Below are 24047 nucleotides of genomic sequence, written 5' to 3' on the forward strand. Positions count from 1 at the left end.
CCCTAAGATGTCAGATCTATACTATATCTTGTTAGTGCATGTTGATGTAACTGTATGACTCATATAAGAATGAGTAACAAGATATCCGTTGTTTTGCTTACCTTAGATTACAGATGTGAACTGTCAGAGATGATAAATAATTTAATATAAGGTTGTTATTTCGTAAATAATTAAATTTATCGATTATGGATCCGAAGAAGAATGAAACTTGTGATTTATCGGATGTTATTTTAAACGAAACTGATACTGGCATGCAAGTATGTGATATTATAGAAGTAAACATTTGTCAAAATTGTATTTTTATTAAAATATAAAACAATTTTAGGATCGTAAGTCATTAAAACGACCAAAGCGTATATTGCATTTTTCGGATGGTGATTTAGAAGAATATTCTGAAGACGAAACAGATGTACCGCATATAAATACCACAGTGAATCAAATAGATCCAGTTAAGTTTTATTCTAAGCTGCTATTACATCGAATAATACGACGTAATTACGTATTACGCCGAATTCTATATATTTTATAAATAGTTTATTTCAATGGATTTTATACTAAATTAAAAAATAAAATTACTAGAAATCTCTGACTTGGTTACCGTGGGCATGGTATCAAACCACTTCAATTGGTAATAAAGTACTGGAAGGATGTGATTGTGTAGGTGAATGGTTAGCGGGCTTTTTCGGAATTACATCACCCAAGTATCAGTTTGAAATCAATGAATTCTATAGAATTCAAGCTCTTGAAAATAAAATGCAACGTAAACAGGATTTGGAAATGGGTGGGTGGAACGATCACAGCAAAAATAATATTGTAAATAATGTGCAATAAATGTATCATTAAATTATGCATTTTATAATATTTATTCATTCAATTATTATATTTATAAAGTATTTTATGATTCAATATTGCAAGTGTTCAAAAATCTTTAAGTTGTTACAATGTTAAATATTTTAACAATTATAATCATTTATTTCAATATTACACATAAAAAATGTCACTTTTAAAAATACCTATGGTATCTTAATCATTTTTTACATATGTATTTAATAGTATAACAACTTTTAGAAATACCAGAATATATTGTATTTGATTAACACAAATTAATATTACAAACATATAAGTATAAAAGTGTTGTTTTAAGAAGAACTTAACAATACTGTAAGCTTTTGAATTATTTCACATTGGATACTAATTAAAGTATCGTTTAATATAGTAGTAATGTTACTGTAAATTGTTACATATTGATATAAAGGATTCATAGTGTACAAATATTACCTTGTTTTAGTAACACTTAGTATTAAAATACTTTTGTGCATAGGTTTGTAATACCAATCTCGCCACAAAAATCTTGTACAATTTATATGTAATGACTTGGAAGCATATACATAATTACTTAATACAATCATATTAAATAAAAATAATTCTATAATTTTAATTATCACTTTTCATATTATAAATTGGCAAAAACAATACTTTGTTATATAAATATCTTATTAGACCTTGAGAATGTTCCCTTAGATACATGTATAATTATTTTCACATAAATATTAAATGTTACTATAATATGAATTGTTCTATTGAAAAGAACAATTAAAATTGTATTTGAAATAAGTGGAATGCTGTCATGTTACACTATTCTATACTAGCAAATTTTGTTATAAAGGAACATTCATAAGTTCTCTATATAATTGCTTTTAGCACAGCATGTATATACCTGCAGTCTTGTATAGCAGGAACTGATATTCATTTTGTATACTTATACAAATAGTCTTTTATATTTTCAAAGCTCAAAAAATTATGTTTCTGGCACGAACCTATGTAAAGCACTAGTCAAGACTAGTAGAGAGCTTTGAAGGCCCTGAGGTAAATGTCTTTGTAACCATGAACCTTTATACTGTTCTATATGAGCCAACATTTTGTTTGCTACATCAGTCCTAAATGTAGGAGGCAGATTACATATACCTAAATTAATCACTGCAAGGCCCATATTACTATTTGGATTAACACCAACGCCAATCAATGTTCTGCCAATTTTACATGCTGTTAACATTAAATCAGCGGTCAACTGGAGCTCTTGTAGTTCCATTGATGCAAATTTCGATGATAGACTTCCTTCATATAATGAATGTGAAATACGTTTAACTTGTTTTGTTACTTTCTATTAAATAAAGCGAGAACATTATTCATTTGTCTTTAATATACTCCGGGTTGTATAGTTTTTCTTACCGCAAATAAATCAGCCGAAAGGTATTCTAAATTTACATTATCCGGATCTGTTAATAATCTGTACAAAGTTGATCCTCGATTGTCAGGGATTTGTTGTAGATCTTTTGTTCCTTGATTCTTACTTAAAGTAAGTACTAAAGTATCTAAACGTCCTAATTCTAATATTGCATTACCAATTTTATATTCAGAATCTTGAAAAACATGAATATCTAATAATTTCGTAATACATTTCTGCCTGTAAAATAATATACAATTTCTCTTTTTAACACTTCTACATGAATGTGTAACAATTATACATTATTTTTAATTTAATATATTTATTACCTTGATCCAAATACTTCAGGTATTTCATAGTTATCATTGATACCTATATCTACTTCACTAGCTGGGTTCCATGCCAATCCTGCTGCTATTAAGTATCCAATCCATGCAAAAGGATGAGGAGTAAGATGATGACTTCCAGACCAATGAGCTACAACTATACCCACTGAATCCTGTTCAAGAGAAGTTTTTATTGCGTTCTTTGTATTTGCATATGTTGATGCTGGACATCCTGCTAAACTATTATAACTTGCTGTTCCAGAACTAGGTAATACATTACCACCTGCTGTTCTAAATGCTTCTGTCCATTCGGAAAAATCATAATCAGCCTGTAATAAAGTATCTTATAATAACGAATTCAATTCAATTTCGATATTATATTTATTGAATCACATAAAACTTTATTTACCTGAAATCCGTATTCAACAAGAATAATATTACTGGGTATGTTATGAAATTCTGCTTTAGAATGTAAGCCATTTGAACAAAGTAGTAAAGTTGTATTTGGACCTAAATCTAAGATATGCCAAAGTTCTTGGAGACAAGAGTATGATTTAAATACTTCTGACATATCTGTTTCTATAGTTTCATTAACTGACAAATTCAAATCAAGGTTCTCTGCTTGAACAAGCAAATTAGCCAATCTAGGCCCAACATGAACATAACTTAAACTTGGAAATACTGCCAATAATTCTTGGAATATAGGCCACATTTGTGACAAATGATGTTGTCCTACATTAGAATCAACATCCAAAGTTGGAACTAAATCCAAATGTCGATCTCTGAAATAAGAATTATTTACAAAACATATCTAAGTTACATAAACATAAGAATATAAGAAAAATAATGTTACAGAATTGTACACATACCTGCAGTAACGATCTAGAGTAACCATTTCTGATTTTGAATAACATAATTGCCAATCACAATTTGGTGTAAGTCTTGAATATAAATGTAAGTAAGATATTTTAAATGACGACCATAAATCGATCATATGAAGTAAGTATTCTAATGTAGGTATTCGTCCTCTCGGTGAGATATCTAACAGTATACCACGATGAGTAAATCGCGGTTCATCTTTTATAAAAACTGGTTCGATTTCACATGCTTCTGATTTACTATGATTTTTACTTAATCGCAAAATCTGTACAAAAGTACGAACTGCATAATGTAAACCAGCCAAACTTCCAGCACCAACTTTAATAGTATTTTGTGAAATATGCAATTGATATCCTTCAGGTGTATTAAACAGACTTTTATTAACTATACATTCAATTCGATTATCAGTTAATAATTTGCCAGAGCTAGGATGTACTTCACCAATTTTAACGTCATAACCTAATTCTAGTAAATGAGTCCTGCTAATTTCCCAAACATCTAATATTCTGTGTATGGATTCACTACCCTATATAACAATACATTGTATAAAAAACTGAATAAAACAATATTACAGTTGTCTATCAACAATATACCTGTATTATAGATATAAAAAGTTCTTTCCCAGCAATAAAAGATGTAGAAGAATTTTTCAATTCAACAATGGTTTTTGGTTGTGGCCAAAGTAAACTATAAATTCCATCTTTTTCTGTACTTTTAGTGGGGCTTTCTTTGCCTGATTCGCGTAATGGTAAGTCATAAACTGGATCTAATGATTTGGTAGATTCAATAGAAAGTTGACTCATGTTACTTGAAATGCTTTTTTGACAGAAATTTCCATCTGTAAATGTTGCAGTTGGGCTATGCATTGTTTCACTGTCGTTCGATATAAAGTTTGATAAAAATCTTTGAAGAAAACAGTGCAAAGATTGTTTTCCTCTAGTAAGATCATATGGAGTCTTCCCTGCAAAAGTTCTATAACACAATCCTTTAAAATATGTTTAAGCGTATGTTATAGAAATACAATATTGCCTATTTACCCTTTAGTTGCTCGTACAAGGGGATTTGCACCAGCTTGTAATAATTCTTGACAAATAGCAACATCACCACGATTTACTGCATCATGTAATGGTATAGCACCACAGCCATTAACAGCATTTACATCTGCCCCTCTATCTACAGAAAAATCGTACGTGTTAAATTAAAAAATAAAAAACAAGTTTCACAAAATTAATACTTTTAAAGTTTTACCAATTAAATATGCGACAATATCTTTATTTCCATAACAAGCTGCCCAATGTAAAGGAGTATTTTTACTGCCATGGGAATCCCATGAATTTACATTTAATCCAGCATCTAATAATTGTACTACCCTATCCAACCTTTAAATAATTGTATCCTTATATGTAAAATTATTTTAATATATCATATACTTATATAATAAAAATATTGATCACATACTCAGATGCAGCAGTTGCTCTTAATAACTCTTCAATATAAGTACGACGTATTATGTCACTTGATGCAACATCTACAGCATTATGTCCATTAGTATTCTGGACAGCTGGATTAGCACCACAGCTTAACAATGTTCGTACTATATCTGGTTGGTTTGCCTGTATTTTAATATAAACAGATAAAAAAAGATTTTAGTCCTTATGAACCTACACAAATTATTTGTTTATTATGTATGATATGTATGATTACCTTTGAAGCATATGAAAGGAAAGTACCTTCTTCTAGAAGTGGTTGATTTAGAATTTTTTCCTTTGTTATACCTTCAGTTGCATTGCCATTCTCACCTATCATAAAAGTGACATAAAGATTTTGAAAGATTGTACTTTAAAGGATTCAATATACGAATTATAGTCCATTTTACACGATACATTTTTATTCACTCTGTTATTCTATTTTAAATAAAAATATTTTATTTACAACATTATGTGATAATTATATTTAAAATTTAAATATAATGTAAAATTTGTGACACGTACATGCATCTAAAAGGGATCTAATTATATCGGTACGTCCATGTTCAATAGCTGTACGAATATTTTCGCAAATGTCTTGCATTTCTGCTTATTCTTATGTCATATCAAAGTTGTATATTGCACAACATTATAAACAAATTACTTGAATGTCAGCTATGAAAACTTATTACAAACATTTCACGGAACTTTCTCGTCATATTGTTAGTGCAGCGTTAGGTTGCATATCGCAAAGATATCGATATACCGAATGTATTCAACATCGAATCATCGAAATCATTTATCGATTTAGAAAATTTAAAAATGTTATTCCTAAGATATATATTTTAATAATTAAAATTTCAAATAACGTCAATTATAGTTCATTCCGTATGTAAATATAATGAATTTATTTTTATCTAATAGTTGGTTCCTTTTTAATTTATAATAATTTGAATATGTAAAATGTCGTTTGCATTTACTTGTTTTATTCTTATTAAAAGTCCATTCATAATAATAAAATATTAAAACGAAGTTAGTAAAAGTGATTTCAATCTCAATCAGTTAAAAATATATGATAGAGCGGTTAAAAGATAATGTGAAGTCAAAAGCAATAAAATGATATGAGGGACACAATAAACGCTTCATGATGATTTTGTAAAATCGAAGAGTGTATCGATTTGAAAGTGTATCGTGTTCGTGTTGTGTTTTCTGTGTAGTGTTTCTGTGACAATAATGAGTTCAGAATTGATTCTAGGTGTACGTTTAGATCCTCAAACATTAACTACCATTAAATTAAATGATATTAATTTTAAGACAAAGGTTGAAAAATTGAAATATGAAACAGCTGGAAGGGTTAACCTATCAAAAGATTTATTTGGTGAGATGTTTTCTTTGTTTCTTGTTTCCATTTCTCTTGTGAATCACAGTGTTTTAAGTTTTTTAACATTGAAGCAATAATGCAGTAATGATGTATTATAAAAATAATGTATAATCATCTTTGTTAAAGTAATTTTTAAATTATAACCATAAACATATTTAAAACACAAATATTTTTCTTTTGTTTTTCCATAGAATTAATTTATTGTGGATGTGTCCTTGAGGATGACATGACTTTAGAATCGTACGGTTTGAAAAATGGTTCAATGGTACATGTTTTAAGAAGAAGGGAACCAGAACTGCCATCATTTCCTAAATGCATATCAGAAGACGGAATTTTACAACTAGTATCTGCATTTAAGTCTTTTAAAGAAAATCCTGGGCTTCGAAGCGCTTTAAATGTACATTAGTTAATATGCACTTACGTAAAAATACTTAAATTTTATTACAAAATGTATTTGTTAATTTTAGCGCATAGGTAAGAAACCAGAAGTTATGGACAATATCATTTCATCTTCTCCTGGGTTACACGAAGATACAGTAGCAATTGCAATTTTACAAGACCCTGATTTAATGTCTTATTTCACAGACGTTGATACTGTTAGAAGGTAAATTCTATTATGTATATTTTTCAAAACTATAATTCTAGAAAATTATTACGTGTTTTAATTATATGAGTAGATTTGCAGAAGCACATCCAGTCTTGGTGGAAGCTGCTCAAAATATAGCTGCAGCTGTTCATGCTGAAGCACATAACAACGTAACTGTTGGCTCCAATTCTTCACTATCTAATTCACAGCCTGCCGCTTATTCTTATAGTTTAGACAATTTAAGTGGTGATGAAGAAATGGCAGGAGATTCTTCTCAGTCTTCAGATTCTACACAAACACCAAATTTATCTTCTAATCCAGCAAACTCTACCGTTACTGTTGCACAACTTGCAGCAGCAGTTTCTAGAGCAAGAGCTGGAAGTTTTCCCCTCTCCAATCCTGCTTCTTCCACTTCAGCTGGCAGCACGAATTCTGGAATAATAACTACGGAAATGTTTACACAAGCTATGCAGCAAGTTCATTCACCGTCCGTTTTACCACGCTCTTCGGATTTACGACGAATGTTAGCGCAAATGCATGAACTAGGATTGCAAAATGATACATTAAATCTTCGAGCATTACATCTCACAAATCATGATGTAATAGCAGCAATTGAACTTGTGTTCAGTGGATTTAGCAATAATTAAGTTTATAAAATTAGAATCACCAGTGCCCTCATTTGAACATTATATACAAAAATATAACGGTATATGTCTTATTTTTATGCATTAAACTGAATGATCTTTATGAAATTTAAAAAATGGAAATTTTCTTTAATTTCAAAAGAACTTCAATCATTGTAATTTCTCTGGTTTTAAAAACAATTGTTGAAAATCTATAAACAAAATTTTCGAGCTAGATATATAAGATAAAACTTTTATGTTAAAATAAGAAAAAAGAATTATAATCTGTTTATATACTTTTGATAATATTAATAATTATATTTTATACAATTTTGTTAATGTACATAAAACCGACAAATATAAAGAAGTAATAAAATTGAATACTTAGTAATTAATATGTTTATTTCTTGTGAAATATCTTTTATCATTTAATATTTCCGGAAACTGATGGTTTTGCTCATACATGGTTTACATACATACATGGTTTATGTTAATTTTATGCATTTTATAATAGCACGTGCAAACCATGTGGTATAATAGCGGTATTTACATTGCAATATTAAATAAATACGTCATACCCTTTAACTGCATGGTGATAAAGTTTTATTGCACTAAAAATAATATTAAAAATTGATCTATTACTCGATTCTTATTTGTTATTATCCGATACAGTAAATACATTTATACGCACTTATATAGAATAAAATTGAAGTAAATAAAATTTTAATTGAAAATATTACAGTCTAATAAAATATTCAAATTAATAAAAAATTTAAAACTTACACCAGATAAAAGAATTACAAATTTCACGAACTCAAACCTTAAACCTGCAATTGCAATACTACTATATATTTTTTATTTGAAACAGACGAAAAGAAGAATAGATTATTCATAAAGGATGTTCTGACAGCGAGTAAGTAACGTCTCGGAGGGCTTTGTAAGAAAGTGCATGTACAAAATAACGCTTGTATCGCGATGGTCTTTATGACATGTATACAAAGGTGGTGCACGTGTATGTATACATATTGGTACGAATGCGATTGCGTGTGAACTAGTGTACGCGAGCGCACGAACGGTTTAGCTAGAGTGAAGGGGAATTGTGCGATGTTCCGTCAGTAGGAATCGGGATTTTGTGACGGCTGGACGCGTCGTGGAGTGGCGAGTCTGAGAAATCACACGAGTACGTATGACAGAAGCAGCACGTGCTTACGCAAACGTATAAGTGTACACATCGGTCCAATTCTCGTACAGTGTAAGTTCATTGACAGAAAGGACAGTCGCGTCGTGGTGTAACTGGACATTAGTTAAGAAGTTGCCGGCTTCGTTTTATGTTACCTGACATGCGGTCGATTATATTCCAGAAAAACATCGAATGTTAGCATCGTTGTTTCATATTCAATGGACAGATGTGAGAACAAATCGAAAGCGTGAATATTCATGGCGTGAGGTTATGGGGGGATCGAATACCTGACGGATACTCTGTTCTACTTGACGGCCTTTTTACCTGACTGAGAAAGAAGGTGAAGAATGAAATGCTTGCTTCTATTTATTCCCGTATACCTGATCCCTTTATGAATGATTCCTTTTCGAGCATCTGCACTGGCCTTTCCCTTCTGTATCTATACGAATAATGCTACAAAGTGCTAGACTTCATTCGCCTGCGTCTAGGGTGAGTCGGCTTCCTTCCTACAATGAACCCCGTAACGTTTCTTCAAACTGTTTATTTTTTTAAAATGTTTATTTTCTCAGATTTTCGTCATTTCTTTAATAGAAAATTTTACAATATCTCCAATATAAAATTTTATTATATCTATTAAAATACATATTTTTCTTGGGTCAATATTGGGGTTGATTAATTCCGTTAGCAAATTTTTTAAAAGTTTGTGTTCTTACAATTAAATTTTATATATCTACACGTGGATTGTCTATATATATATATATATATATATATATATATATATATATATATATATATATATATATATATGTATGTATGTATGTATGTGTAATTACATAAATTAATCTTTCTTAGTTGCTAATCGGGATTTTGAAATTTTCATGAACAGACTATGATCAATCGTGAAATGATTAAAGAATATCCGAAAACTTAAAAAAATGAAGAAAGAGAATCGATTCCTTTCTTTCTAAAAAGACCAATCGAGAGGCATGCTAGTGTTAATATGAATTAGTAAAACATGACATAATATATGTATACATATTTATAATAGAGAAGACAGAGAGTAGCTGCCCTTTTTTCTGATAAGCAGCGATATACCGACTTCTTATTATTTTTTGACATACAACGATAAACTTAAGAGAATATTAATCGTATTTAAAATAGAACATAGAGAAAATCATTTTACTCATACGTGAATCGACGACACAGTCGAAATATGAAAAAGTAGGTGGTCGTAAGAGTTACCAGGATATTTGCCACGGTCTCTTGCTTATCATGAACGTTTTTTGTGAACATTATGTGAACCAGCGAAGTACGACTTCCGGTATTTCGCTCGAATTTCAAATTTTTCATTGAATAATCGAATTGAAATATATTAGATTCTTAATATTTATGTTAAGTCAATAGTCAAAATAGTGTAAACGAAATAAAAAACTGTTCGATGATGAACGAAATGTAATCAAATGATATCGTATACTTGCATGAAAGAAGACCTTTTTCACTTGTTGATTAATCTGATATTTTCCTTGGCTTGTATAAAAATGTTGCAAGTTTACTTAAATTATGTTTTTAATTTACCATAATAATTTTCAAAGGGAAATAATAAACAATTTCTGAATGGGCCGTAATTCGAAACTATAGGTAATTATTATACTTAAATGAACAATAATTTCATATGTAAATTCAATGATATACGATCGTTTAACAGTTTCAAGTTAATATGTTACGCGATACTCCTGCGTTGCAGCTATTTTGAAATGATACGGACTGACGAGCTGTCGTTAAAAATGCAGTTTTGAACTTGCGTAAATTAGAATGATCTAGTTAGACGTTAATCGAGACCAATTTTTGCGGTAATTACTTGGTTTACTTTATGTACTTCGACTTACACCGAAATTTGTTCTTATAATAACAAGACAAAAGGTCTGTAAGAAAGTATGTAAACCGGAAGTCGTCCAAAGCCGAAAGGCAGGGACTATGTTTAATAAATAATAACAAGATAAAAGGTCACATAAATTCTTTTTACAACTATCAATTCTCTTTACGATTCGATTCTATTCCGATTTTAAATCGAAGTTAAGTTAATTGTCAAGAGCGGAACATTAATTGACAACGAATAGAGTGCTTTTCCATTATTAGTATTACTTTTTCTAATTACCAATAGCATAGCTCATTTGCAATGAATTTCCATTTTAATGAAATATTTATGGTAGTAAAATAACGAAGAAGCTGCTCATAAAGCGATTGAAATAGTTATACATTCGCTTATAAAACTTTTCCGCGAAGCGTTTAATTGTTCGTTTAAAGTACACCCAAACCATTAACCGTTAAGGATGCATTGCCAGCCTCCCATCTTTTTTAATCTTGTCATGAAATAAATTATAAAACGTTTATCAATTAATCGAGCACCGCCCAAGATCGTTTCACGGAAGCAGCGTACCATACAGAAAGAACCTTTTCTCATTTTCCATTTTATTAATTTGAACTTCACAGATGTTGATAAATATTTTCCTTCTGTTCGTACATTAAAAAATAAGACAGTTAGTTTCTACTCCAATCAGAAAACTATCTTTTTACGGCGTTAGAAGAAACGATTAATTCAATAACTAGATCATTCATGCATTAACCCGTCGAGAGCTAGTAATTATGTACGGAGTGTTGTAAACAAGGGTAATTTCATAATTGACAAGCCTACGCGGCAGTTGTTAACTAATTGTAACTGGAGAACCAAGGGCATCGGGTATCGATCGTATTTAAGACAGACCGATTCAAAAAAATGTTGCGAATACGGATTTTCATCTAGCTTGTCCCGTATTAAAATCGAATACTCGTGAATAATTCCATATCTACAATGGCATTTGCAAATAATCTTTACGATCGTTGCTTTCGGTCAAGATCGTTTTAACTTCTCCCCCTTCGTTCTTTCAACGCCCTTTCCGGCTAATATTATTCAGAAATTGCAAATGCCAGTCGCATTTTTGTAAACAAGATCTCTCGGCGGTTACTTAAAGATCGATTAGAATTATCAAACCGCGAATGTTTATACATTTATAGAAAATTTGAAGATGCAAAAATTGTACACTTACAAAAAATTAAATTAGTTGACAAACCTATGAATCTGCCTAAACATCCGCAGTCTAGCTATTAGTCAGTTCCAACCTTTTTTTTAATTATCAAACCACACGTATAATGCAAAATGAAAATAGATCTTCGTCTTTCCGATAAAGACAAAAGGAAGTTACGTTCCCCGTTATAAAATTTTCCAAGACTTGACTTACTCTTACAAAGGCTCGAAGAATATTATCCGTAGTTAACGATTTACAAACTTGCATTCGTGAGCCAACTGTTAATAGAGAATTTTAATTCGAAGGTGAATCAGTAAAGGCGAAACGATCGTACGTCCAGTTCACCAGCTTCCAGAAGACGTTGTCGAACCTGATTGTCGTCAGCTGCATCGTCAGCGGTGTAACGAACGAAAAGTAGAAGGATCACAGAGCCAAAAACAAGTAATCAAAGAGATATTGAAGGAGAAGATGGATCACGAGAACGGCGTAAACGGCGATACCGATTCCGAAACGGTGGAATTGAATTCCCTGAGAAGAACCAGATTCCACGTAAATCGAGTAGACAGTCTGGAAGGTCGTGCCAGCCTTCTTGGCGAACAGGAAACGAGAAAGTCTCTTAGGCACATGACGAGGGAGGCTCTTCCTAGACTGGATAATTATAGAAACATTATGAGTATTCAGGCTGCTCATAGACCGTCTTTGGACGAGCTTCACAATCCCACTCTGCTTAACAAGGTAAGGATGATGATACTTGACCATTAATAGGACCGCTATTACTTTGTTTTATAATGCGTCGGTAGTTGTGTTCATTATGATTACGACGATGTGTGATATTATGCACTTGGTATTCTCCTCGCTTGATTTCCAGCTCCAGACGTCTTTGAATCACCCAACACGTGCTTTTACGAGACAATTTTTCACTTCATTTTGATGTCATTTTGATAAACGAGCAAGTTTATTTTCGAGTCTCGTTATCGCGTTATTTATTGTTCTTTAAATCGTTGAATCGTATAATTGAATAGTAAACTCGTATAAAATTTGTTTATCGTTTAGAGAGAAGTTTCATAATTATTTCGTGGCTACTAGGATGAGATCAATTTAATTTCAATTGAAGCGGTAGGTAGAATTTACGCTTTATGTATATGATTGATGTCGTTTTACATAACGTCGTTTGCATTATGTTTGCACGTCGCGAAATTGCAATTACAACAAACAATTAATCAACTTGCAGCTTATCGCTAACTCAGTCAGTGTGTCGGTACTTCGTTTACAGACTAAACATTAGACTTCAGCGACAAGGCAAATAGTTGTGGAAAAGCATAATCAATGAGACTCCACCCCGTGAAAAAATTATGTGGGTCACTTGAAAGTTGCCCTTTGCTATTTAAACGAGTGTCAAGCCTTAAGATCGAGTCAACGTTCGTTCGGAGAATTTTCGAACTATATGATATAGTATACATATACTACGAGAGTATTCGAACACTTATCGTAGAAAATTTTCATGAATATAATAACACTTTTTGAAGTTTCATTAGCATTGCAACGAAGTGATACGAATGTCACGATTATGCTGGAAGAATGTATACTAGTAAAGCTAATTTGGAAATGTATACACAAGTTGCGACGTATTTATCGCAAATATATGTTTGATAAAAAGATTGTTACGCGAAAGATGGTCTTATTAAGTGTCGAGGCTTATTGATATAATGGAGCATTGACTGTTTAAATAATTCTGTGATTTTAATATCTTGTAACTTTCATATACATTTACAGCATTCTTACAAACTATCTCGATCGTAACATAATCGTAACATAACAAAAATACAAAATATTTTGTAACATATACAAAATATTTTGTATAACAAATGTATGGTACAGTATATTTAGAATAAGTTTCTATACGTGTTGCCTTGTATAGTCGTCGCGTTTTCTCTATCTTCCTCGTTTGAAACAGCGGTACGTCGATGCATGTACGAACACATGTACGTCGGCTGACACGGTGTACATTGACATTCAAGCATTTCTTAACCGAGTTCGTCCCTTATCTACGACCCTCTCTCGTCAACTACTCCGGTCTAAAATTAACCAAGTATAGTAAACGTGGTCGTGCACGCATTCGCCAACGAACAATGCCTTACAGATTCGTTCATTCTTTCTTCATATATATGTTCATACGTCTGTTGCTTGTCGATGAGATAATAATTAAGCAGTTTTGTCAGGTTGTAGGAAAAAGAAAAAGCATAGAGAAATAACTGGAAGAATTTTGCGAGACTACCACAACGGAAACGAAGGGAAATGAACAGTATTTTATCTTCGTTCGTACTCGCCACGCTGATTTATCAAAAGTCTGTGTATATTGAATGTACGTCTGAATTTGTATTACTAGCTGCTGAATCGGTGTATTCTTTGTATCACATAGCGTTCCGTTTCCTGTTCGTGTTACTCGGAAATAGTAAGAGTCAATGGAAACGGCGCTATATTTACGAGCTTGTTCGATTTGAATTTATTCTGTGTCGGAAAGCGATAACTTTTTTTTTCGATAATCGGTTTGTCGTTAGTTTCTTATGAATATTTTAGTATCTATACACAGTGTTTATCAAACTTAGCTAAATAAGCGTGTTATTTTATTCATTTTCTGAATGCCTTCTAATAAGTTACATAACTTACACGATTAAAGAAAACGATATTCATCTTGTTCTATTTACCGTGATTGACCTATTCCTTGTGATAACAAAGAGGCTTCGTTAAACGTTATTTTCTTAATCCTTCTTCCACTAAGAAACTGATTAGAACGTTTGTTTATTCACATCATAATGTTTCACTCTGTCAACTACAGTTGATGTAATAGTCCAACAATATTTTTACGTTCGATACATCTGTTAAAACAAAAATTTGTCATATCTAAATACCTTCTTCTGAAACACAATTTGTCGTTTGCTATTTATGCTTGGGTCAATATCGAATTAGATGAATTTCAATGAACCTGATTTCATACTACACGTACCGAACAGCTAAGTAGGGAGTAAGATGTAAATATACCGTGTTTTAAGAAATAGTACTCCTAGAAAGGATAACTAAAACGACTAGTAGGGTTTCTTAATTGTATATCCCATTGTGTAAAAGTATTTAAAAATACAGGGATTAAAAGCGATTAACCCCTTTCTTGATTAACCCCAGCTGAAATCATATAACGACGGAACAGACGTTACATTTGTTCCCATCAAGTTTTCTCATTTCAAGTTGACAATAAATCCTCGCCATTAATCATAATAGAACAGTTTCGAGCCAGCAGAACTTTTTCACTAAGTCTCATGGTATGTTTAACTAAATATAAGCTCCGCTAAACTGACTACTACGACGAAATATGATATGTCCGGCATAACCGTAGGATCGTAACGACTTAAATCCATCATCTAGATTGCCCCTGACACGGGGTTAACTATAATTCAACCTAAATAAATTTCGGATACAATCGAGTTCGCTCGATCGCCTCGATGCGTATAATCAGATCGATTGAGATGAGTCGGTACGGCCAAACTTATTCGATTACGAGCAACCACGTTCCTCAGGTAATTCGAGGAAGTTGGTTGAAAGAGAAAGGAGAGGACACGGAGCGTCTTGTACAGTACGTGACGAAACGAAAACTTTCCAAACGGATCAAAGGAGAAAAGGGAAGAGCTAGAGGGCTAGAGAACGACACAGAGTTAGAGAAAGCACACTGTGTGGCATACATTAGATGGATGGTCATTTTTTGACAATGTTAACAGGTGAAAACGCACGTGCGTAGTTTATCGATCGTGCATTTGGATGTAGAAATCATTTCCCGACGCGCTCTCCTTTCTTGTTAATTAAAATAATGAAAAGCGAGGAGAAAATATTCCATTTCCGTCTCTTTATTTAGTCTACGTTATTTGCAATATTTTAACAATTAGCTGCGTTACCCTTAGTAAATTTTCATAGTAAATTTTCAAACATCGTACGTTTATAATGCTTCCGCTTTTTGTTTTGCTTACAGAGCCATTCGCTGCTGCTGTTAAGTTTATTATCAATATCCATTTTTGAAAATTTGAAAGTAATCCACGAACCTAAACAAGCTTCACTTTGAAAGATTAAAAAGTCAACATTGATTAGCGATGCGTCTTTTATGAGGTTTTTAATTAAAAGATCAAGAAGGATCGGCAAATATTAGTAAACGCGTATGAGCAATTTTTATTTTTAGGGGCGTATCGATTCATGTGAAGTCAAACGAATTCTTGAATCGTAATCTTTCGAATCGACAGAACTAATTAGCAACGCGTCTTTCAGCAGGATGAAAGTCGACTATGTTTTTGTCGTTGTCTGCGATTCCTATGGAAAACGAGCACGATCGAGCGCTATTTTCGAGATCGTTGTCCATTTCGTTGGAATTAATTAGCAGAGACTTACTTCCGCGAGGATCGATTATATGGCCCTTGCCATGAAATCTTAGAAATCGCGTGCAGAAACGCAGCAACCTTCGCGGATCGTAGAATGTTAAAATAGGAACCCCCACGTTCGGCTGAACAATTAAAGCATCACTTGAAGTAATCGTAAATGCCATGAGACTGTCTCATCCACAACGCAATGCTCGACAAATCGTACCGTCTTTTCGAGAAATTAACATCTTTGTACAAGCACAATAGAATTTTGTCTTACCATGAGGCACCATTTACTTTGATCATTTTATCACGCGTTTGTATCGATGCGGTTATCTGTTTTTCTTCGTCTGCTTCGTCGTACCAAGACCATACGAAAGTCGTTGAACAAATTTGGTATCAATGCATGTACTCGTTCTTATTACTTCATCGTATCAGTCGACCGCAACGTGCAAAAGGTCAACGATAAACGATTCAATTTTATTTGACTAGATCGATTACAGAGTAATAAATATGTAGATTGAATGACTGACGACGGTGAAAAGGAACGAATAGAGAAGAAAATTGAAATATCACTTGTAAATCCAAATTGTGTGGCACACATGAGTTAATGATAGCATCTGTAGGACCAGTAAAACGCGTGCTCCGAATACATTACGAGTCGAGAGATAAGCGTTCGTTATTATTTGACTATTATACCACGTATCGTACGGACGTGTCGGTTTGAAAGAGTGTGTATGTGGCCAGTAGGCGAGAAGCGTGTTCTTTTCCTCGTCGATTTTTTCTTTCGATGCAACGCGCTCGTAATTCACTTATGCGCGTCGTAAGTACTTACGTGCATGATCTGCAACGATGAACAGACGACTCATCTTTGGACAGGCTGCTTTTTCTCTCCAAGTATATCTTCATAATGTACTGGTTCCGAGAAGAGAAGGATCAGGTTGGTGCCTCTCGTTGTAACATTTCAAGGTACAATAATTGTAGTAAGAGGATCGCTCGAGAAATTTTCTCTCGTTAAGTTAAACAATTTGCGGCATTGAGAAACACGACACGTTTTTACGAGGCGATGAAATTGTTGAAAGTTAAGTTCAAGTTCTACACTTATATTTGGACTGCGTTATCGACATTGAAATATCGAATGATTGAGAATCTGAAAATATTATTTGACAGTTCATAAGCTTCTTGTCAGGGTAGCTTCATTTATTTGATCGATTCGAGGAACATTCTCGTCACGTTACGAAGGGTAAGTCGACGCAAGATTGGCTCCGTGCAGATGCTTAAGAATAATTTTACAATTATACCGAACTTCAAGGCACGATATTCGAGGATATAACGGGAAATAATGGGATGAAATAATCGTCTCTCTAAGAGTTAGACGCTAGTTGAAGCAGGCTCGTAGAAAAATATCTTTGAACCGCGGATATTCGTGCTTGCTATTTATTCTTCGAATAAATTTTTGGCGTATTAACGATAGAAAAGAATCATCGTATTAGCTGGTGCAAATTGAAATAAGCTGCTATAAAAAGCATTTAGGTAATTCATAATACCTAAATGTTTCAGTTTCGTATCGAAAATCCTTGATTTCTCTATTCGTCGTAAATATCATGTTATTGCAGAGGGTGTAATTCAATTAGTGTTTACATAGTAGCTTGTTTCTAAGGCTTCTACAATCGTTTGTTTGATCAGATCCATACGTATTTAGAGAGACGAAAGTTCCTTCAGCTTTGTTTGATTCTCATGTAAATACTCTGAAGAGTTCGCATCGACACTACTTCGTTCTATAAATTCCACTTTTCAGCTTTCATTGATTTAGATTTCCATTGTTTTAATTTCGATTATTGTGTTTATTCTGTTACGCCTGGGATTTACAGCGTAGATATTGTCAATATCATTATCAATGTTATTTTTCATCCATAACGAGTAAAATATATTTTTGCTTATTGATAATATTCGCTGCTAATCGTCGACATTTACGAGCTGAATTTCTAAAAAGTATCTGAACATTGGGCGACGCGTGTAATGTATGGCATGTGAGGCATTGTTACGTAAATCGTTAGTCTTCATTGGTTGACTGGCGACCCTTCCTCTAGACGAATCACCTTCAATGCCGATAACCACCTCTAAATCTCAATTTACGCGTAACACTCACATAGAGAGATCTACGAATCTCTCCATAAATTCTGCAGTTTATTTCCATAAATATTTGTTTGTTCCAATGGACCTGGAAACTGAAACAATCTTATTCGTCATCCAAGAAAATCTACCAGTCATCGACCAGTATGTAGGACGATGATTTAACTTGAACTTGAATGAAGTAGATAATTGATTGTAATACATCGATGTTGTATTTCTATTCGGGCTTAAGCTAGATTGAACGATATCATTAAGTCGCTTTAAAATTATGCTTATTGCTTTAATGTCGTAGGACCCAGGCTCGCATATATTACAAATAGCACAGGTGAAATCATCGATTTCCGGTATAAAATTCGGATGGATTCAAGGAGTCTTATTGAGATGTCTTCTGAATATTTGGGGGGTGATGCTCTTTCTACGACTCTCTTGGGTCGTAGCACAAGCTGGCATAGGTAACTATGAAAAAAAAAAAAAAAGAAAATGTATCTTATAGATTTCATGCGATTTTCCTTCTGTTCCCTTTAGGGGAAGCTATTTTATTGATTTCAATAACGACAGCTGTAACCACAATAACATCTTTATCGATGTCGGCGATTAGCACAAATGGGCTCATTAAAGGAGGTAAATACCAACGAATACGTACCTGTTATATACTATCGATTCGAACAATGATTGGAAAAAATGTGTCTACGTCGGTCGACACGTTTTGCTTTCTTTATTGTCTCTGATGTCAGATGATAAGATTAATTACTTGCCGCAGGTGGCACGTATTACATGATTTCCAGATCACTGGGACCCGAATTCGGAGGTTCTATAGGACTTATATTTTCTTTGGCGAATGCAGTCGCTTGCTCCATGTACGTTGTTGGATTCTGTGAAAGTATGGTTGACTGTTTAAAAGCGAATGGGATTTGTATCGTTGATTGCGACAATACAGACATCAGAATTATAGGTCGGTATAAAAGGCCATGATTTTTTTGGACAGAATTTCTTATGGTTCCCTTTCGTACAGGTTGTATCACGATAGTTCTGTTGCTGTTGATCGTTATGTTCGGTTTGGAATGGGAGGCGAAGGCTCAGATTGGTTTGCTGATTATTTTGCTCTTAGCTATCGCAGATTTCATGATTGGCACCATCATTGGACCTAAAAACGATCAGGAACGGGCGAAAGGATTTATAGGATACAACGGTAATACATACGGTTACTGCTGATAATATCATTTGTTCAAGAGATAGTAACTAAGTTATGAATTAAATAACGATCAGTAATCAACTTATGCTGCAGATAAAATATTTAAGGTTTTTACAATAGTTTAATTCATATCCTATTTTCTATATGTCCACAGCTGATCTATTTAAAGAGAACTTTTATTCGGACTACAGATACAGCGAAGGGATGGAACACAACTTTTTTTCAGTTTTGGCTATTTTCTTTCCTGCGGCTACGGGTATCCTGGCAGGTGCGAATATATCCGGTGATTTGAAGGTGATTTAGCCCTTTCGTCTATAGGGAATATCTTTTAACATTTTGATTGCTAAGAAGTTTCATTGATATTACATTATATTGTTATTTTATACATTACATGTTATAATTACATTATATTAAATCTTAGTATTTAACTCGCCGTGTATCTTAATGTTGCATACATCTGTAGTATTAGCAACAAATATATGTCTATTATAGTCCATACAGAGAATTTGTATTTTTGATAGGATCCACAAACAGCTATTCCTAAAGGAACACTGTTGGCTATTCTTTTAACAACTATATCTTACCTCTTTATGGCGCTTATGGTGGGCGGCACAGTTATGCGAGACGCGTCTGGTGATATTAATGACTTGTGGAACATTTTCAATAGTTCATATACTGCCTTATCGAGTTTGAATGCGACTAATGAAACAACCGAGTCCCCAATTGCTACCTTAAATACTAGCGAAATAGTATGGAGCATGTATGGCACAAAATTTAATTGTACAGGACATTGTCTTTATGGTAGTCATAATAGTTTTCAGGTATTTCTTCTAACAGTTAGCAATCAAAGGAATGCGAATGAATATTTAATTTTCATATTGACTATTTCATACGATTGTTTTAGGCGATTGAATTGGTTTCTGTATTTGGACCATTTATTTATGCTGGATGCTTTGCAGCTACTTTATCAAGTGCCTTAGCATCACTAGTTTCTGCACCTAAAGTATTTCAGGCACTTTGTCTTGATAAATTGTATCCTGGAATAGAGTGGTTTAGTGGTGACAAAGACAAAGAGCCAATTCGTGGTTACTTTCTTACATTTATAATTGCTGTTGGTTTCATTTTAATCGGTTAGAGTTATACTATCTTGTTCTAGATAAATAATGACATTATTCACCGATGTTAATTGTTTCTAATAAAAAATTTCATTTATTGTAGGAGAATTGAATGCCATAGCTCCGTTGATCTCAAATTTCTTTTTGGCTGCCTATACTCTTGTTAACTTTAGCACGTTTCATGCTTCATTGGCTAAACCAATCGGTTGGAGACCAACGTTTAAGGTACAATTTGCATTAAATTATTTTTCTAACAAGAGATTATTAGTCGCAAAATAAATTTTATTCCAGTATTATAATATGTGGCTAAGTCTTGCTGGTGCTATTCTCTGTGTTTCTGTGATGTTCTTGATCTCATGGTGGACAGCGCTAATCACGTTATTCGTAGTTTTAGCACTTTATTTAGTAGTCTCGTACAGAAAACCAGGTAATATTTTACAAATTAAGTATTTTTTATGTTGTAATGACAACGTTAATAATCTAAAAATGATTTCGTAGATGTTAATTGGGGTTCTACGACACAAGCTCAGACATATAATAACGCCTTAAACGCTGTTCAGCAGTTAGATAGAGTTGAAGAACACGTTAAAAACTACAGACCTCAACTGCTAGTACTCAGTGGTACTCCAAGTACAAGATCAGCGCTCATTGACTTTGCACATTATATTACTAAAAATAATAGCTTATTTATTTGTGGGCATATTATCGAGGTACAGTATTTTTCGGCAAGAAGTGATACACATTTTTTATGTAATGTTTAATACATTTAAATTTCCATACTTTAGTCACCAATTTCATATAAGACGCGCAATTCCATGACCGTGAACTGTACTTCGTGGTTTAGAGCGAATAAAATTAAGGCATTTTATTCCATGGTGGATGGTGCAAATTTTCAAGACGGTACTACTTCTCTTTTGCAAGCCGCTGGCTTGGGAAAGATGAGGCCCAATATTTTGTTAATGGGCTACAAACAAGACTGGGCGACTTGTCCTCGAGAAAATTTGAATATGTACTTTAATGTAATGCAGTAAGTATTTTCATATAATTAAATATAATAATTAAATGAAATCAAAATTTCACGAAAATTTTATATATATATATATATAGCAAAGCTTTGGACATGCATATAGCAGTAGCACTTCTTCGAATAAGCGAGGGTTTAGATTGTAGCACGGTTGTAGGAGATGCTGAAGAAGAAAAGAAAAATGCGCAAACAATTCCAGGAAATCAAAGCTTTTCCCAACTTAGCCAAGGTTTGTGGAATATCTGAAAAGCTTGTTTTCATAAACACTGAATTTTTGTTATAATCCTTATCGTGCCTTTAAATTAATATTTATTCTTGCAGCTAGTAGTACGTCAGATATTTCTATTCCTGGGAGTCCAGCTCCAAGAAGGTCCAAACTAATTAACGAATATCCTAATCCAACTGCGCAAGGTCAACGCGAAAATCAACAGAATTTTCTACCGGTAGCAAAAGATATACTTAGTACCGTAACAAAATTTCAACGTAAGCAAAAAAAGGGTACGATAGATGTATGGTGGTTGTACGATGATGGTGGTTTAACCCTTCTGCTACCCTATATAATCAGTACAAGACGTAATTGGTCTAATAGTAAGTTAAGAGTTTTCGCTCTTGCAAATAAAAACTCAGAGCTCGAATATGAGCAAAGAAAGTAAGTATATAATATGTATTTCTACGAGCAAAAAAGAAAGTTAAAACAAATTTATTAATATTATTATTGCTTTATCATTAGTATGGCAAGTCTTTTATCGAAATTCAGGATAGATTACTCTTCCTTAAACGTGATACCAGATATTTCAAAACCAGCTCAGGATACTACCAAAAATTTCTTTAATACACTAATAGCAAATTTTCAAGAAACGGAAAATACAAAAACAGACGATGGTAGTATTATGTTAATTACACGCGTATTTTGATAAAATTCTAAAAAATTCCTAAAAATCGATTTATTTTCAGATATCATTAAAGATTCTGAATTAACCGCTATGAATGAGAAAACAAATCGGCATTTACGTTTAAGAGAATTATTACTTGAAAATTCAATGGAAGCTAATTTAGTAGTTATGTAAGTACTTGTATAAAGAAAATTACACTTTTACCGCCATGTTTTCGATTCACTGAAATTATTTTTCTATTATTTTATTCTCCTTTCAGGACATTGCCAATGCCTCGAAAGGGTGCTGTATCAGCACCTCTTTATATGGCTTGGCTTGAAACTTTAACACGCGACATGCCACCATTTTTGCTTGTTCGAGGCAATCATACATCCGTCTTAACTTTTTATTCTTAATAAGGGAAAGCAAATAACAATACTTGTGCATTGTGACGTTAATAACTATCAAAGTTAATTGAAGTATTTTACCAATGACTTAAACATTATAGATGCACATACGAATGAATTGATTAAAATGAAAAGTAGAACTGCCGCGGAATATAGATAACAGTAAGAGGCCTTTATAATGAGAGCGACACATGTTTGAATGAGTTAGTATTCAGGTGTGTTTAGCAAGGATTAACCCCTGAATATATACAACGAATGCAGCAAGACTGTATTATTTGTTAAAAACACGTTCGCTACGATAACTGTTCCTGAATTTCGAAATGTTTTCCATCCACCAATTGTAAAAAGAAATAACTGCATCCTCATAAATATTTAAAATAAATGACGTTATCACATACTGTAAATTGTACAATCACCAATAACATGTTTTACATATTTAAGTACAATTATTCAAAATTTCGATAATATATAAAGATATTATAGTTAATTAATTTATTTAGAGAACTATTGACAATCGTTAAATAAAATATTTTGAATAATTATAGGCAAATATGAAATATGAAATATAGGCAAATATTAAGATAAAAATTTGAGAAAAAATACTATTCCTAGGTGTAGCACTATAATTGAAATTGGTATCTATTTATATCAAAGTATAAAACCATGTATAAAATTTTAAAATTAAATTACATTGCAGGTACTATACTGAGTCACTCATAATAAAGTATTGCAAATGTTTTGTGAGAACGTTTTTTAAATACGTAAATCTCTTATTTTATTAATGAATCTAGTAATAAATACATTTACATTCCTCCATTCACTTAGGTAGGGAATCAATTAATCAAAACTAGACTATAACGTCTAGCATATATTTTTTATTTTGTTTACAACTTCGTAGCCTTATACACTTTGGAAAATTTTTTGAGAAATATACAAAATGACACTAAACCTAATATTATAACGTGTAAAATATTCGTTGTGAAATTATTTTCAATTTACAAAATTTATGTAATTGCAATAAAAAAGAATAAGAAAAGTTGCAAAAACGAAAGAAAAATTTGGATAAATATGAAAACATTCATATTAAAGTATATAAAAATATAACAAACTGATTTTAATATTGTCATGATTTTAAGAAATATCAAGAAATTATATTATAGTACTACAAATCGTATTGATACTC

General features: G+C 32.5%; 4 protein-coding genes and 1 long non-coding RNA gene across 5 annotated transcripts; 3 read left to right on the forward strand and 2 right to left on the reverse strand.

Moving 5' to 3' along the window:
- Positions 1-47: 47 nt before the first annotated feature.
- On the forward strand, positions 48-854 carry LOC117208270 (protein FAM177A1). The gene is made up of 3 exons (XM_033449310.1): positions 48-257; positions 326-448; positions 580-854. Exons 1-3 carry the CDS (start codon positions 186-188, stop codon positions 829-831), a joined length of 447 nt encoding a protein of 148 aa, XP_033305201.1. The 5' UTR covers positions 48-185; the 3' UTR covers positions 832-854.
- Positions 855-1077: 223 nt separating this feature from the next.
- LOC117208265 lies at positions 1078-5499 on the reverse strand. The gene is made up of 11 exons (XM_033449303.1): positions 5421-5499; positions 5134-5228; positions 4888-5042; positions 4678-4808; positions 4467-4602; positions 4023-4401; positions 3420-3955; positions 2960-3332; positions 2554-2879; positions 2230-2464; positions 1078-2161 (listed from the first exon to the last, which is right to left on the reverse strand). The coding sequence occupies exons 1-11, from the start codon at positions 5497-5499 to the stop codon at positions 1799-1801; spliced, it is 2808 nt and encodes a 935-aa protein (XP_033305194.1). The 3' UTR covers positions 1078-1798.
- A 382-nt stretch (positions 5500-5881) lies between these two features.
- LOC117208267 (ubiquitin-like protein 7) lies at positions 5882-7876 on the forward strand. Its single transcript, XM_033449304.1, has 4 exons — positions 5882-6273; positions 6468-6673; positions 6744-6880; positions 6954-7876. Exons 1-4 carry the CDS (start codon positions 6129-6131, stop codon positions 7507-7509), a joined length of 1044 nt encoding a protein of 347 aa, XP_033305195.1. The 5' UTR covers positions 5882-6128; the 3' UTR covers positions 7510-7876.
- Positions 7877-12195: 4319 nt separating this feature from the next.
- On the forward strand, positions 12196-22879 carry LOC117208274 (bumetanide-sensitive sodium-(potassium)-chloride cotransporter). The gene is made up of 17 exons (XM_033449317.1): positions 12196-12462; positions 18547-18706; positions 18780-18875; positions 19015-19206; positions 19267-19443; positions 19601-19740; positions 19968-20267; positions 20351-20576; positions 20665-20786; positions 20853-20988; positions 21060-21271; positions 21347-21588; positions 21669-21814; positions 21907-22234; positions 22316-22467; positions 22540-22648; positions 22738-22879. Exons 1-17 carry the CDS (start codon positions 12196-12198, stop codon positions 22871-22873), a joined length of 3141 nt encoding a protein of 1046 aa, XP_033305208.1. The 3' UTR covers positions 22874-22879.
- On the reverse strand, positions 18510-19015 carry LOC117208281. Its single transcript, XR_004487657.1, has 2 exons — positions 18898-19015; positions 18510-18710 (listed from the first exon to the last, which is right to left on the reverse strand). It is a non-coding gene; the product is annotated as an uncharacterized LOC117208281 (long non-coding RNA).
- Positions 22880-24047: the final 1168 nt, after the last annotated feature.

This window comes from Bombus bifarius, unplaced genomic scaffold (assembly GCF_011952205.1).
Source record: "Bombus bifarius isolate JDL3187 unplaced genomic scaffold, Bbif_JDL3187 scf7180000008058, whole genome shotgun sequence".
Lineage (NCBI taxonomy): Eukaryota > Metazoa > Arthropoda > Insecta > Hymenoptera > Apidae > Bombus > Bombus bifarius.